The sequence below is a fragment of the Brassica oleracea genome, chromosome C3 (genome assembly GCF_000695525.1).
Source record: "Brassica oleracea var. oleracea cultivar TO1000 chromosome C3, BOL, whole genome shotgun sequence".
Lineage (NCBI taxonomy): Eukaryota > Viridiplantae > Streptophyta > Magnoliopsida > Brassicales > Brassicaceae > Brassica > Brassica oleracea.
The window spans coordinates 58,312,451-58,328,575 of NC_027750.1; the positions used below are offsets into that span (position 1 = coordinate 58,312,451).

A 16,125-nucleotide genomic window follows, 5' to 3' on the forward strand; every position below is an offset into this window, starting at 1 on the left:
CCGCGCTTAGAAAGCGCAGATTTATTTTTAAAATTAAATATATTACTTTTATATAATTTATATATAATATAATGTATAAGTTTGGGTACATTTACCTGAGTGTACTGAACCGTACCCGATTGAAAAAAAAAACTAAAATTAAGCTGAATTTCATAAGAAACCGAGCATATCACATATCTTTGGAATCGAAAAATAGAAACTGAATTGAAAACCAAATGAATACTTAAATTTTTAAAATACAAACTATCTACCTACAAATATTTTTTATATTTAAATTCTAAATAATCAAATATCCTAAAAATACTATTTATAAACCAAATTATGCAAAAAAAAACTAATGACTCGAATTTTTTTTATTCAAATAATTAATAGTTAATTATTTATCTTATATTTTTTTTCCAAACAACCTAAACTGCCCGATTTAAAACGCAAGATATTTTACATTTGTGAAAATTCAATAAAACGTATCATATGCATTGTTAGAATTTGTAAAATAAATAAATATGTTATATTTAAACCAGTCTTTTTTTACCAATTTCATTTAAATCTTCAACCCGTTTAGACCCATTTGATATTTTTTATGATAAGATTAATCATTTAGTTCATATATAAGAATGTACGATCAAATCATAATAATTTATTGCATGTAATCAATTAAATTAATGTTTCATAGTTGAATAGTTGACATTATGGATTTTAGTTTCCAATTCACGTAAAAATGAAAGAAAAAATTGTTATACACCAGAGAATTCTCCATTACAACATATATTAAACATAAGTAAACCATTAAAATTTTATACTATTAATGGAACTATATGTGGTAATGATCACGCCATGTGTAAACATGTTTGAATAATCTGTCATATATTCATGTGGATTTATTGTTAGGGTAATTGTATAATAGATAATGCGAGAATAATAAATGAATTCATTTAAATTATGTAAATTATTTATATAGTTAGAAAAATATAAGGAAAGACCAAAAAAAGAGTTAAGTCTAATGAAATGATCTAACAACTTTGGTTAAGTAGATTTTTTAAGAATATTTCCCTTTTAATAGTATAGATGTCAAAATATTGTAGATCATGAGCATAAAATATAGTGTAGAACATTATTGATTAACAATCACTATGATGAGAGATATAATTAATTTATAAAAGAAGTGTATTACATAAAATAAAGAGTAATAATATAATATTTGAACCATGTTTTTAGTTGGATGATTGTATTATTAGATGGTCCATCATGAAAAAGTTATGTATCCCTTTATTATTATTTGAGGAGCATTAAAAATAAATAACTTTTAGTTCATGTGTTTATTACAAGTGTGTCATTTCTTACGTGGCAACTCCACAAGCTCCCTCACCTATTCTATTTAAAACCCCTTTGTTAACTAGAGTAATTACACAACATGCCATTGATCAAAACTTTATAATTTCCTTAGTATTGTACTAATTAAGTATGCAGTTCGTTTTAATAAAGAAGTATAAACAATAAACAATAAATAGACGGTTGCATGTATATAAATGCACATGAGGCCGAGTTTCTATAATTTGATTCTTTCTCCCTTTGGTATCAATATTAATTAATACTAACGTATTGTTAGAGAAAGAAGAAAAAATCGGGTAAATATATGGTCTTGAGTAATATATTGTTACAGACATATAAATCAAGTAAGACCAAAATAAATAAATCTGATGAAAGAATTCAAACAACTTTCATAAGTAGATTTTTTAGGACTCATTCTCTTTTAATAGTATTGATAAAAGAATAAAATATTATCCCACCAATATTGAAACATAATTAGGAAAGATAATCTTTTTCTTTCTTTTTGGTTATAATCTAAAAATTAAATTGAAAGATTTCTGACCACAAAATATCTTTTTACACATATAGGTGTTCTTATATATAGAACCTTCTCTAGTAAAACGAAAAAGATGAAGAAAACTTCATTAGAGATGGCTATCACCAAGAAAATGTTAGTGGCAATTATTTTCAGCATCTTCTTCATTGTGTCCTCTGTTCATTGCTCCGACCGCACTCTTGGTACTAGCTTCTTATTACAATTCGATTATACTTGTTCTTTTACAGTGAACACTTTATTTATCTTTTTATGATTGTGATATTGATACAATAATTATTGTTAAAATAGGTTATGGAATAAATCAAGATTTTAAAAAATGCTTCCCAAAGCAGCCGTGTGGAGATTCTTGCAGAGACTACTGTCAAACTCATGTTAGTCTTGTGGGATTATGGGAAACTTGTGAAAACGGCGGATGTTGTTGTACAAGCAAGATATCCTAATAATAATATCATCAAATATATGCATCTGCTAGAAGAATAATATAGTTACTTTTCATATGGTTTATAATTACTTTGTTAGCCTCTATTGCTCAGAGATGAATTAACGATCCATCTTTAAGAGGAAAAATAATGATTTCAGTACTACAAAGATTGCAGAAGAAGAGTGGTAACATAATAGACAATGCATTTGTCTAAACTTGCAAGAAACATAATTCGAAAGATACAATATACACGAGCTCAAGCATGTTTAGCACAATCACTAGAAACATAAAAGCAATATCATTTGGCTACTAGCACATTAACAATCTAATTGCTTCTCTTTACCACCACGACTCTGTCATGGAATGTGGATGTTTCTTATTAGTTTTATGTGTTGTCAATTAGAACTTTTGCGACGACAAGAACATGAAATCCCCTTCTAAAATCACTTTTTATTTGCTAGATCTGCTTCCAAATGTAATAAGTCATGATCATCTTTGAACCTTCTAACAATCTTTTGCTTATAAATCTTGATACATTATGCTCTATAAAACTAATAAAATTGCAGAAATGAAAACACAAAAAAATCAATAATTTTTAATGTCCAAAATCTAAATATCTCTATAATATTATTTAAGAAGTCATCTTCTTATGTGTCGCGCTCACGTTAACTCTCACGATGGTTGATTACACTGATACCCTTAATGACTTAAAATTATTGCATTTAAATAGTATTATTGAATTTTTTATTTAGTTTCCTTTTTTTCCAAATAACATATATAATAAAAATGAAACATTTATAAAGTTTAAAAACAAAGTTAAAAACGAAAATATATGTATATATAATATTATTTCATTAAAAAGAAAAGTTCACAAAATAGAAATATTCCATTTAAAAAATATTTTTTAAATAACATAAAATATATTTTTGAAGTAATAAAATATTTATTTATATCTATATTTTCTTAGATGAAAATATATTTTTGCATATAATGTGATTTCATAAAAGAAGATTCACACACATAATCTTGATATTAGAAAAAGAAATATTATTTCTTTTAAAGCATAATTTTAAACAATACAAAAATATATATTTTCAAAGTAATAAAAATAATTTTTATATATCTATTTGTTTTCTTAGATGATTATATAAAATAATTAAGTAACATAAACTGATACATGTTTAATTGATTAAAAATATTTATAATTAGTATTATTGAAATTTTTTATTTATTTTTCATATATTTAGTTGACTATAATATCTTTCAATTACAGTAAAAAATCTATAAATTATATTTTACTTATCTAATATGATTTTTAAAATATAATCAGACAAAAAAAATTTTTAAACTGCTTATTTTTAAGAGATATTAAAAATAAAAAGAATTAACAACAAATATCTTTTGATCAAATAATTACAAAATATTTTAAAATAACACAACAATATATACTTTAACGAGGTAGATATATTATATTTTATCATTATTAAAATTATTTGTTTTCATAATATTAAATTTGCTTTTAAATTTTATGTTTTTATGTTTCTGGAACTTAATATGACTATAATTAAAATATCAAAGAAAATTTGAGTCTCATTTTAAGATTATTTATTTCAGTTTACCATTTAATAAATCTAAGGCATAAAATCATTTAAAATTTATAAACTATTTTAATTATTGTATATAATTGATATGTGTTCATAAGCTTTAAAAATGTATTAGTTACTTATATATGTAACTTCATAGTGATCATCGCTTTATCTTCTGATTTGTTTTTTCTAAATCAACATATAATTTGATAAATACTATGAAACTACATGCACATTTAAATGATAAATAAATTTAATTTGATTTTACTTAATTATAATAAGAAAATAGTTATACTTCAGTTTGAATTTGAAAGAATATATGTAACTCAATATACTCACAACATGAGTGACTCGAGTAATCCAACTTATACCTAAAATCATAAATTTAACTACAATAAGAATATATAATTTTATAATAATAATAATTTATTTTATAAATATAAACTATAGGATGACTCGAAACATATTAACGAATGAAAATAAAATATTAATCAACTGTTATAATTTAGTTCTTTTGTAAAATTTATATATATGCATGAGACTGTAGAATATTATTTTTATATTAATTTACATAATTTGGAATCAGACACTTTAGTTTATTTTATAATTCATTCTAAGCAAAATATATCTAAAATTATACATAATCTTCCTCAAATATATTTACATATCTAAGACAACAACCAACGTAAATGCAAGTAAAAAAATTAATCATAATTTTAATATATTTAAAAAATATATATTATAGTTGAATTCAGAGAAATAGATACAATCTAATAACTCAAATGATAACAAAATCGACTATAAAACAACAAAAACGACTAGATATAACATATCTAAAATCATATGTCTAATTAAAGTAATATAATATTATTAATATAAATTATGCATACAAATTATAAATTAATTTAAAATTAAAAATAAATAACAAATAATTATTATAGTATATTTATTTTATAAATATTTGTATCTGTGCTTCGATCTGGGTCAAGCTTGGCTCTTTTATTCGGCTGCATTGGCTTTTGTTGGTTACATATGAGTCGGTCCATTGATCATGGATAACGTCGGTTTTGATTCCATCTACTCTTATCACCTACACTTCCTAGTTGGATTGATCCTCGATCATAATAACTTTGATGGGTTTATGCTGCAGCTCACTTCCTTACTTCATTGGTCATCTCTTCCGCCACAAAACCCAAGTACGTATCAACCCTATTGAAGCTGTTTCCTTACTTCCGTTTGAATTATTTCATAGTTCTTGAAAGTTATAAAAGTAGGTTTATAAAGTTATAAACTACTGTTCTGTTGGCTGTTGCAACTTGCAACTCGTGTTAAGTACGGTGCTTACATCACAGGCTCCCTCTTTGGCATGGTGCCTGAGATATTTGTTGCTAATCTATACGTAAGTCAGGTTTCTATCTTCTTTTCGAATTCCAAAACATTTTGTTACGACAGTTTAAGCCTGTGTCTAGTATTTAGCTTCTAGAAGCTCTTCAGTTAAGCTCCTTTTTCACTGTTGGATCTTGTCATGTCGCTGATTAGTGAGATCTCTGGTTTATGTATTGCAGAGGGAACCTTGTAAAGACTTTATTAGCAGAAGCATCTTCTGCAGATGAACACGGCCTCTCGGTTACACAGATTGTTCTCAGCATTCTCGGGGCTTTTTTGGAACTGTAGCTACAACGATTCTCATCGCAAAGTATGCGAAAAGACAGCTGGAGACCATGAAGAAAGAGGAGGAAGCATTGTCGCAATAAACCCCCTGACAAACTCTGACTTGCTTTTGTCTCAATGCTTTCTAATCTGAAACATCACTTGTCTCACTCCTTGCACAGTTTCAGGTCTGCTCCAAGAGGTCAAAGAGCTCTGTTTTTACTGTCTCATTGGTTCTTCTCATCTAATTTATTAACAGCTAACCAGTATGAACAGATGAAAAATCTAACCATTCTTGATTTTTCTTTCTTTCTAGAGTGTAAATATTGTGTACTCGTTGATATTGTGTGTGACATGAAGGAGAAAAGATTGTTGTTATATGCAGTGATATTGGGAAACGATAAAGAGAGAATCTTCATATGGTTTACTTTTCCAAATCAAATTAATTTTATTTAAAGCAAACATGTCAGAGCATAGCTGTGAATGTAACTCAAATTCATTTGAACAAATTAAATGATGGATACCAGTGAAGAAGATCAACTGCATCTATCATCACATAGAAAATGTGCCATGGGGATCATCAATTAAACTGAACATGGACATTAAATAATACAGTGGTATGACTGGACCCAAGAAAATACAGTAGCATGAAAATAACAGATATACACAATGTATGTGCATATGTATAAAGTCTTGCCTTTTTTCAATTTTAGTTATTTTTCTTGTTGGCAAAAAAAAAGAAGTTATTTTTCTTTCTTTTATTACCGCTGAAAATGTACAACCAACACCTTCCCAAATAAATGTATCTTCGTACTCCCAAAAGCAGCTTTGGTCCAACACCCAAAATCCTTTTGAACAAAACGAATGCCTAGAAAACATTTACTCTAGGTTTTAAAACTTTGTCTTACCCTAAAGAACAACAAAATTGAAAGTTTGTCCTTTTCTCTTACATAAAGTTGGGTCTTTGTGTACTCTCATAGAACCGTATTAAATGACAAGTTCTGCTTAAAAAAATTGATGGATAAATTATTAAAATCCACAGTCAACGTCATGCTGTCCGCCACGCGTACCTCATTTTCATATAAACTGAATTTCAAAAATATTTAAATCATATTACTTGTATATTAATATATCATTCTGAAAACGTTATTACTTCCAAAAGAAATAATTCCAGTTTCCGTAGCACTGCACACACAATAAAGAGGAAAAAAATTGGACTTTACAATTCTCATATTAATAATTCCATCTTTCATGTTTTTATCTGATGTTTCTCCTAACATCATTCAATTTTTAATCTTATAAATTGCATATAAAAAAGGAAAATGATGTCACATAAACATATGTTTTCCATTTTTGACTTTGAAAAGCGCAATTTACCTGACAAAAGAATACAACCGTTAGTGGCAAAATACGTAAATAAGCACAAAACTGAAGGGTGATTCTCGACCCCGCCGGAATTTACAGTCTTAGTCGAAAGCCAAGAAAGCTCGCAGACCCAGAGAGAGAGAGACGCGCCTCGAATGCATCCACGCAAGAAAAAATAGGCTCTCCCTCTTTCTTTCCCATTCGAATTGACGAAAGCACCCTCACATACTTTCTCACATGTAAGGGACATTATCGTCGTTTCGTAGTCTTAATCAAAATTCAAAATTTCGAGTCGTTACAAAACCCGGAGCGCAACACGGTGTCGTTTTCCTTGATATATTTTCTTTCCGTTTTGTTGCTAAACCCAAATCTCTGAAACAGCGAAATTTGTGCCGTTATTTTCCTTCTCTGCTTCGTCTTCGTCAGTGATTTGACTGTGGAGTTTTTGTTATTAGAGAGAGAGAGGGAATGGAGATGGATGAAGATATGGAGATCGAGCCAACGGTGTTCGAGGCGAAAGAGATCGACCTTGAGTACGAGTTTGACGCGGCTCGGTGGTTCGATTTCACTCGGATGGAGTCAGCGGAGGAGTCTCAATCCGCCGAGTTCTGGTTTCACTCTGCTCCCTCCTACGCTCCCTCTCGTGAGTATCATCATCTTCATAAGCTTTTATGTCTCACGTTTACAGCTTAGTTAGAGAGAGTGCTTAGTTTAAGTTTCTTTCTTCGATTTGATTTTGGCTGTTGAAAATTTTACATTGTCCTTCGCGATGCGGTAAAAATTGCTGAATCGGAAAAATTGATTTACAATGTGATCAGTCATATTTGATTTGGTTGCAATGCTGTTTTGAGATACTACATTCGCCTTTTTGTTCTTGATTTTTTCCATTTTTCAGCAAGCATATGGAGAATTTGCTGTTAATTCTTTGTTTATTTTCAGCTTTCGTAACAAAACTGTTAAGCAGTGAGGAGGTTTCTGATGACAAGACCGAGGCGGCGGCATCCACTAGATCAGAGGCGGCAGCAGATGTTTGTGAGAGGGATAGAGAAACCTATCAGCCTTCGCATATGAATAAAACAGGTGTGAATAAATTATGGTGCTTAAACTGTTTTACCAGTTTGATTATGATGTGTGTAGAAAGTTAAAAGACTACAAGATATGTTTGTTTATAGATTCTTATAGTATCTTTTTTTTTTTCTCTTAAGGAAATGGAATGCGTTTTGGGATGTTTTCATCCCAACAAGGTAGTCACTTGAAGAAACTCCCAAGTCAACCCATATGCAAAGGTGATATGAGCATGCGATATGTATTTCAATTATTGATTGTGCTTATACATTAAGATTCTTTAAACCATCTTGTAACACAGTTAACTTTTTGATCAGTTCTGTTTCTTTCAATACCTTTAGATGTGGTCCATCTTTGGTATTTAATTTGGTGGCCTCACTTTCTCTACTTTTACCAGGACCAACGGTTAACAATCACAACCAAAATAATAAACCAAAGTTCCGAGCTAAGTCAAGCATTAGATCAACTCCAAGGAGCTCGACATTAATGAGACCTACTGCTAGTCAGTTAGCAAAACAAAATAATGCAAGGTGGCTGCTGTAGCATGTTTAAATCTTCTGTCATCTTAATTTTATTCCACCTAATACGTAGCTTCTTTTGCTGGTATAGTAAATTCCATATGCAAGTTGATCAAATTCATGAGAAAGGAATATGTGGGACCGAAGTTCAAGCGGCTAAGAGACAGAAGCTTGATGGAGGTCTTCTTCGTAAGGTAGAGTGTGATGGGTATAATTAGTCTCCTTTAGCAATGTACTAGCTAGGTTTATATGAAATTAAGTCAATTTTTTGCTCTGTTTCAGGTTGCTGATACAAAGCAGGAGATGAATTTTGTTCACAAGATACCCAAGAAGGTTTGCATTCTATTGCTTGAATACTTTTGATCGTGCTTATATGGAAGATTCTATCTTTCTGGTGAATAAGGGAGCTCTTACTGAGATGTTAAATTATTTGCAACAGGATACAACTCTTGATAGAAACTCACAACAAACCAGGACAAAGATTACTATCGCACAGGAACCTGATTTTGCTACATCGCAGAGGGCTCACAGGACACGGTTAGAGACTAAATGTTTTCTGAAAGTGATTTGTCACAGGAAATGTGAAATCTCACATGATGTTTTGCAAATGATTATTTCAGGCACAAGAATGATACCAAGTTAGAACAGGACTCAACAACTGTATATAGATTCAAAGCACGTCCATTTAACCGAAAGGTTTGTAACTTTGTATCTGCTATAAGAAATGTGAACTGGAAATGATTTCATTGTCCTGGCTCGACTCATGCTCCTTTGCGATCTCTATAGATATTTGATGCTCCCTCATTGCCCATCCGTAAAAAGAGCACTCCAAAACTACCTGAGTTCCAAGTAAGTATAGTAAATGACTTTTGTCTCAGCTGGTATACTGTTTCAACACAAAAATATAGTGTATGACTTGGGCTTATATGTGACTTTTCTTTCACAGGAATTCCATTTGAAGACTTCAGAAAGGGCTATGCAACATTCTTCAGCAGTGACAACAAGGTCTAATCAGGGGAATGATGTGTATAAGGTAGCAACAATGTTGCTTTCTATTAGTTTCATCACGTGCCTGCTGTTCTTAACAAGTTTTTCTCTCTTCTAAACAACTCTATCCTGAAAAGTGAGTTTTCTTTATGACAGGGGTCAGACAAATCTAATATAACTGATGCACTTGACGGTGTTAGCAGGGCAAATAGGAGGTATGACTTGCAAAATCACAGAGAAAATTTAGAAAATTGCTTGATTTCTCACTTGAACTTGTGTTTGAGGTTAATATTAAGGGTTTTCTGCAAAAAAACCCTCAATGTGTTTTTTTTTTGCAAATTAATCCGCGAACTCAAAAACCCACGGGTCAACCCTCCAAGTGCCAGTCAAACCGCAATATAACCCTCGGCCGTATTTATGTGTATTTGACTGTGTATAATTTTAAAAAATTTTCAATACTATGCCGTTTTGGCGCTAATTTTTTAATGAAAAAAATTTGTTGAACTCGTGGTTCATTGTACATTTACGCAAGCTCCCATGTCCGAGAAAAACAAGGTCATTTCGTTTTAGAAATCTATATAATTGCGTTTGTTAAGTAAACAAATATATTTGTTGGCCGAGATGGTTATATAGCATGCACATGGTATTTAAGGTTCAAATTTCAAACCACGAGTTCAACAAATTTTTTTCATTAAAAAATTAGCGCCAAAACGACCTAGTATTGAAAAAATGTTAAAATTATACACAGTCAAATACACATAAATATGGCCGAGGGTTATATTGCGGTTTGACTGGCACTTGGAGGGTTGACCCGTGGATTTTTGAGTTCGCGGATTAATTTGCAAAAAAAAATCACATTGAGGGTTTTTTTGCAGAAAACCCTAATATTAACTTACAATTTTTAAAAAAATTCTTCCAGACCAAGCGCTATGGATATATCTAAGCATGATGTCTCGGAGGGAAAACACATTTTTAAAGCTCTTCCTCTAAACAAGAAGGTACACTATCGTTTCTCGAGTCTCCTCCTCAGCTTGCGTTATACTTGTCACTCCTGATACTCTTGCGAAACAGATACTTTCAAGCAAAGGAGACATGGGCATTTTCAAAAATAGCAAGCGAGAAACAACAGTGCCTTTGGTATGGTAGTCTCTTAACCATTATTCTTTGCACTTGATCTTCTGTATGTTTATTAGTGGAGTTTCCTGATAAGGATGAAACTGGTTTCGAAAATGCGACACAGGAGTTTAGTTTTCATACAGAAAAGAGAGTTCAACCAGATTTACCAACAGACCTTTTCAGCAAGGTACGGCTCATGGTTTGGTATCTCTTAAACACATTTTTGTTATTTGATTACTCTCGTAGTTCCCTGACCGGATCCGGTTTTATTAATCTGCAGCTCTCCATCAAATCCGAGCTCAAGCAAAACAATGGATCTGGCACAAAATTTCATCAAGCAAAGGTGCAGCTTGCGAAAATCAGTTTAACCTTGATTCGTTTTATTCCCATTCTAAAGTCTAATCTATTCTTGGTATAATAATAAGGGCTTCAAGGAAAATAGAGTGAACTCTTTCCAAGCAGGGAATGAGGTAAAGCACTAAAACTTATTACAAAACCGTAGCGTGGGCAACCACTTACACCGGAGGTTTCTAATTTCTTGAATCCATTACAGGTAACAAACAGACTGGCAGCTGGACAACAAATACAATCTAGTAATAGCGGAGTAGTAATCAACCAAACAAACCAGCGATGGACCGCTAGTAGGTAAATCTAATAAAGCAACCACTATCTTTTGAGAGTGTTTTATTATCGTATAGATTCAGTCTTTCAATGTGATGTGCACATATATATCCATGGAACAACAACCAAGTGCTTATATATATTATTGTTGTTTTAATATGGCAGGAGCTTAGGCATTCGCTGATGGTATAGAAAAAAAAGCTTTTGTGGTATCTGGAATCATCACCAACAACTTCTTTTGTACATTCAAATTTGGTTCTCTTCTCAGTCTGATCCTACTTGCACTGTGAAGTCAGACCAATTTGGCTTGAGAGTTTTCTTCGGCATCTCTGTTTATATAAAAAGGAAGGAAAGAAAAACAGAAAATGTAAATCAGAAATACTCTGAATCTCTTGAATTTTAATTCACCAACCTTTATAGGTAAATATGAGACTGATCTAAACCCCAAAAAAACTAATTATACTTTGGTTTTGGTTTAGTCTTACATCTGAAACAAGCTTTCGTTTATATAGTGAAACACTACCATCACATTCTTTGGTCCCAGATTGCAACTCGGATTTGACACCTTACCTTGTTATGTACCTTGATGGACAGACGATTGTAGCCGGAGCAGGAGATGAAACCTTAACGTTCTGGAATGTCTAAAAGTTATGTATTTACTTCCCGAATGTAGTTGTAAATTACAGATTGCTCAGATAAGTAGGATCCTTCACTACCAAATGTAAAACAACTTCATTAAACCACAAACGAAAAGCGAATAATATAAGGGTTTAATCAAGTTGTGCGTTTATTTTCTATTCGCTGCGTTTTGAGGAAAGGCAATTTTGTGGCGATTTCGAGAGCGATTGTGACCTAGCTTTCTACGATGGACTTGGCGAATCCACCGGGGGTTCTAAACCCTCCGGAGGTGAGATCGGTGGTGGGTCTGGGGACGAGACGAGTGATTCTACGGTTGGGAAAGCCAAGAGTTGGGCTTCGGCGGTGAAAGATAAGAAAAGTTTGACGAAGTACGAGGTTGAGATATCAACGAAGGATGGGAAGCATACGGTTGCGATTACAAGCGAGATTCTTGTGGATTCAACGCCGTTGTGGGATGATTTTGTAGTGGGGAAATTTTTGGATCTCGCTCCTCATTTGGCGAAGGTTCACATGTTGTGCTTCTTCTGGAATGTGAGAGGATTCAACAAATCTTTAAAGCATTCTGCAGTCAAGGAGTGGATAAGAAACAAAGAAATGAAGTTTGGTTGTGTTTTGGAAACAAGGGTGAAAGAAAAGAAGGCTGAGAAGATAATAAGGGAGAGTTTTAGGGAGTGGTCGGTGATGACGAATTATGATTGTAGTCCAGGAGGAAGAATTTGGGTCTTTTGGAGGGAGTCTGTCCGTATGTTTCATGTGTACAAGTCTGATCAACTGTTACTTGCTCAGTGGGATTAGAAGGTGAAGAGGAGTTTCTATGTACGTTTGTTTATGCAAAAAATCAGAGTGAGGAGAGGAAGGAGTTGTGGGATGATCTCTGCTATCCTTACGAATAAAGAATGGATGATCATGGGTGATTTCAATGAGATTTTGGATGTTGAAGAGAATTCAAGGTTCTTGAGTTTGGGAAGAGTCCCTGGAAGTATGAGGGATTTTCAGAGGGTGATGCTTCGTTGTCATCTTTCTGATTTGGGATATCAAGGGCCTCTGTTTACTTGGGGCAACAAACATGATGAAGGAATTATCTGCAAGAAGCTTGATAGGGTTTTGATGAATGATGCGGCTCTTCAACGGTTCTCCAATGCTTATTTTATATTTGAGGCCGGGGATGCTCAGATCACATGCGTTGCAGAATTCAGTTGAAGCCGCCTCAGGGGAAAATTCGAAGACCTTTTAAATTTGTAAATGCTATTGGTGCCTTGCCAAGATTTCTTCCTATGATTCAGGAATTTTGGGATAACACAGAGGTTCTTTTTCACTCCACTTCAGCCTTGTATAGATTTTCGAAGAAGCGTAAGAACCTGAAACCGTTGATAAGGGAATTGGGTAGAGAGGGGATATGAAATCTAACCAAAAGAACAAAAGAGGCTCATGAGTTGCTGTGTGAAAAGCATAAGCAAACTCTTTACACCCAAATGAGATAGCAGCTCAGGAGGAAGCTGTAGCTTAAGAGAAGTGGCTGCATGTTGCTACTCTTGAAGAAGACTTTCTCAAGCAGCGTTCAAAATTGCACTGGTTAGATGTTGGTGATCAGAACAACAAAACCTTCTACAATGCCATTAGAACTCGACAGGCCCAGAATATGATTCGAGAGCTAAGATGTGGGGATGGTATTACTGTCACTGATCAGCAGGAGATTAAACAAGAGGCGGAAAGGTTTTTCTCGAATCTGTTGAATATGTGTCTTGAAGACTACAAAGGGACCGCAGTGAAGGAGTTGAGTGATCTTATGGGTTTCAGATGTAGCTTGGAAGTTTGTCGTGATTTAGAGGCTGAAGTAATAGAGGAGGAAATTCAAAAAGTTCTTTTTGCTATGAAAAATAACAAGTCCCCAGGGCCGGATGGGTTCCCATGCGAGTTCTTCAAGATGACTTGGCCAGTGCTAGGGCGTGATTTTGTTGTGGCTGTTCAGTCTGTGTTTCAGTTTGGCTTCCTTCCTAAAGGTGTGAATTCAACAATCTTGGCACTAATTCCTAAGAAGACTGATTCCATGGAAATGAAGGACTATAAGCCTATTGCTTGTTGCAATGTTCTATATAAGGTAGTATCCAAGATTTTGGCCAACAGACTGAAGAAACTTCTGCCTAGTATCATCAGTGATAATCAGTCAGCTTTCATTAAGGGACGATTGCTCATGGAAAATGTTCTGCTAGCTTCTGAGATGGTGAAGGACTATCATAAAGAGTCAGTTTCTCCACGGTGCGTTATGAAGATTGATATTTCGAAGGCTTTTGACTCGGTTCAGTGAGAGTTTGTTCTGAAGGGTTTGGAAGTTATGGGTTTTCCTGGAAAATATATACATTGGATCAGACTGTGCATTACAAGTCCGTCTTTCTCAGTTCAAGTCAATGGAGAACTTGCGGGTTACTTCCAGAGCTCGAGAGGTCTTCGTCAGGGTTTCTCTCTTTCCTCGTATCTATTTGTTCTCTGTATGGAAATCCTGTCGAGGAAAATAGATAAAGCAGCTGCAGCAAAACAGTTCAAACTTCATTCTGGATGTAACTCTATTTCCCTCACTCATCTGTGCTTTGCAAATGATTTGATGGTGTTTGTAGAAGGATCAAAGGCGTTTATAGAAGGGGCCCTTGCAGTTTTTGATGAGTTTGCGGTTTGGTCTGGTCTGAAGATAAGTATTGAGAAATCTACAATATATATGGCTGGAGTATCTGCAGAAGAGAAGAGTAGAATCTTGACGAATTTTCCTTTAGCTGAGGGTACTCTACATGTTCGGTATCTGGGCCTTCCTTTGATGACTCAAGGGATGAAGAAGCAGGACTATCAGCCCCTGGTGGAGAAAATAAGATGCAGAATTAACACCTGGACGAGCAGATTTCTGTCTTATGCTGGAAGATTGCAGCTAATCAAAGTGGTTATAATGAGCATTGTTAACTTCTGGTCTGCTGCTTTTCGTTTGCCGAGTCAATGTGTCAAAGAAGTAGAGCATCTCTGTTCAGCCTTCCTCTGGACTGGTCCAACTCTTAGGACTACTGCTGCTAAAGTGTCATCGAGGGACGTTTGTAGAGAAAAAGCTGAAGGTGGTCTGGGTATAAGGGTACTAAAAGAAGTGAATATTGTGTGTGGGCTGAAGCTCATTTGGAGGTTGTTGGTGGGGAAATCTCTATGGAGCAAATGGATAAAGGCAAATCTGTTGAAACAGAGAAGCTTATGGGAAGTGAATATTAAAATCCAAACTGGGTCTTGGATGTGGAGGAAGATGTTAAAACTCAGAGAGATAGCAAAGAGTTTTTACAGGAAAGAAATAGGAAATGAGCGCCATACTTCTTTCTGGTTTGAAAAATGGAGTGATCGAGGTGTTATATATGATCTATTGGGGACAAGAGGTTTCCTAGACATGGGTATACACAGAGAAGCTACGGTTGAAGAAGTTTTCTTTAGCTCAAGACGTAGAAGAAGACATCGGCTGGAGATCCTAAATGACATTGAAGTGGAGTTGAGTAACATGAGAGAAACGCTCAGTGATGAGATGGAGGATGTGAGTCTGTGGAGAAGGGAGTCGGGTTATAATTCTTCTTTCTTGACGTATGAGACTTGGAAGTTAACTCGAGAAAGGAAGGAAAATGTGTTTGGACTCGTGGAGTTTGGTTCTCTCAGGCTACACCAAAGTATGCTTTCATGACTTGGTTGGCAAATTTGGATAGATTGGCTACGATGGATAGAGTTGTCCGATGGAATCCAGGAGTTGATGAGACTTGTGTTTTATGCAAAAATGCGGGAGAAAATAGAGATCACTTGTTCTTTGAGTGTTCCTATTCAGGCCAAATTTGGGAGAGTCTTTCTAGAGAAATTATGGAAAGTTCTTTCTCAAGCTCATGGGTCGTTATTATGAATTTGATCACCGAGAGAGGTAATATGGGGAAGATGAAGCTATTTTGTCTCAGATATGCGTTTCAAACCGCATTACATGCAACATGGCGAGAGAGGAACAAAGTTAAGCATGGAGAGAAGCTGATCCCAGTGAATGTTATGAAGAAACTGGTGGATAAGGGAATGAGAAATAAGCTTAGCCTATTAAGAGCTAAAAGAGTAAAGGGAATGGAAGGTGCCTTGCAATTTTGGTTTGGCATTCGAGTGTGAATATTTGGAGTAATTTCTTTTTCCTTTGGGGCATAGTATAGAGAAAGAAGAGAAGGAGATAGTTTAAGGGTTGCACACATTGTAAAAATGTTTTTTTTTTAAGAATAAAAAAAAAAATTACAGATAGACATAGAAGAGGGA

At 33.8% G+C, this 16,125-nt stretch overlaps 1 protein-coding gene across 2 annotated transcripts; it reads left to right on the plus strand.

Moving 5' to 3' along the window:
* Positions 1-7,250: 7,250 nt before the first annotated feature.
* On the plus strand, positions 7,251-11,737 carry LOC106332412 (protein TPX2-like). 2 transcript variants are annotated; one of them, XR_001268082.1, is made up of 19 exons: positions 7,251-7,529; positions 7,826-7,966; positions 8,092-8,172; positions 8,349-8,481; positions 8,561-8,663; positions 8,752-8,802; positions 8,909-9,006; positions 9,090-9,165; positions 9,256-9,318; positions 9,416-9,502; positions 9,613-9,671; positions 10,376-10,454; positions 10,528-10,593; positions 10,697-10,759; positions 10,853-10,915; positions 10,998-11,042; positions 11,126-11,217; positions 11,359-11,613; positions 11,706-11,737. XR_001268082.1 is itself a non-coding variant. In XM_013770871.1 (18 exons), exons 1-18 carry the CDS (start codon positions 7,355-7,357, stop codon positions 11,375-11,377), a joined length of 1,494 nt encoding a protein of 497 aa, XP_013626325.1. In that variant the 5' UTR covers positions 7,251-7,354; the 3' UTR covers positions 11,378-11,656. The 2 variants fall into 2 exon arrangements, 1 of the variants encoding a protein (XP_013626325.1); XM_013770871.1 differs by lacking the exon at positions 11,706-11,737 and having other exon boundaries at positions 11,359-11,656.
* Positions 11,738-16,125: the final 4,388 nt, after the last annotated feature.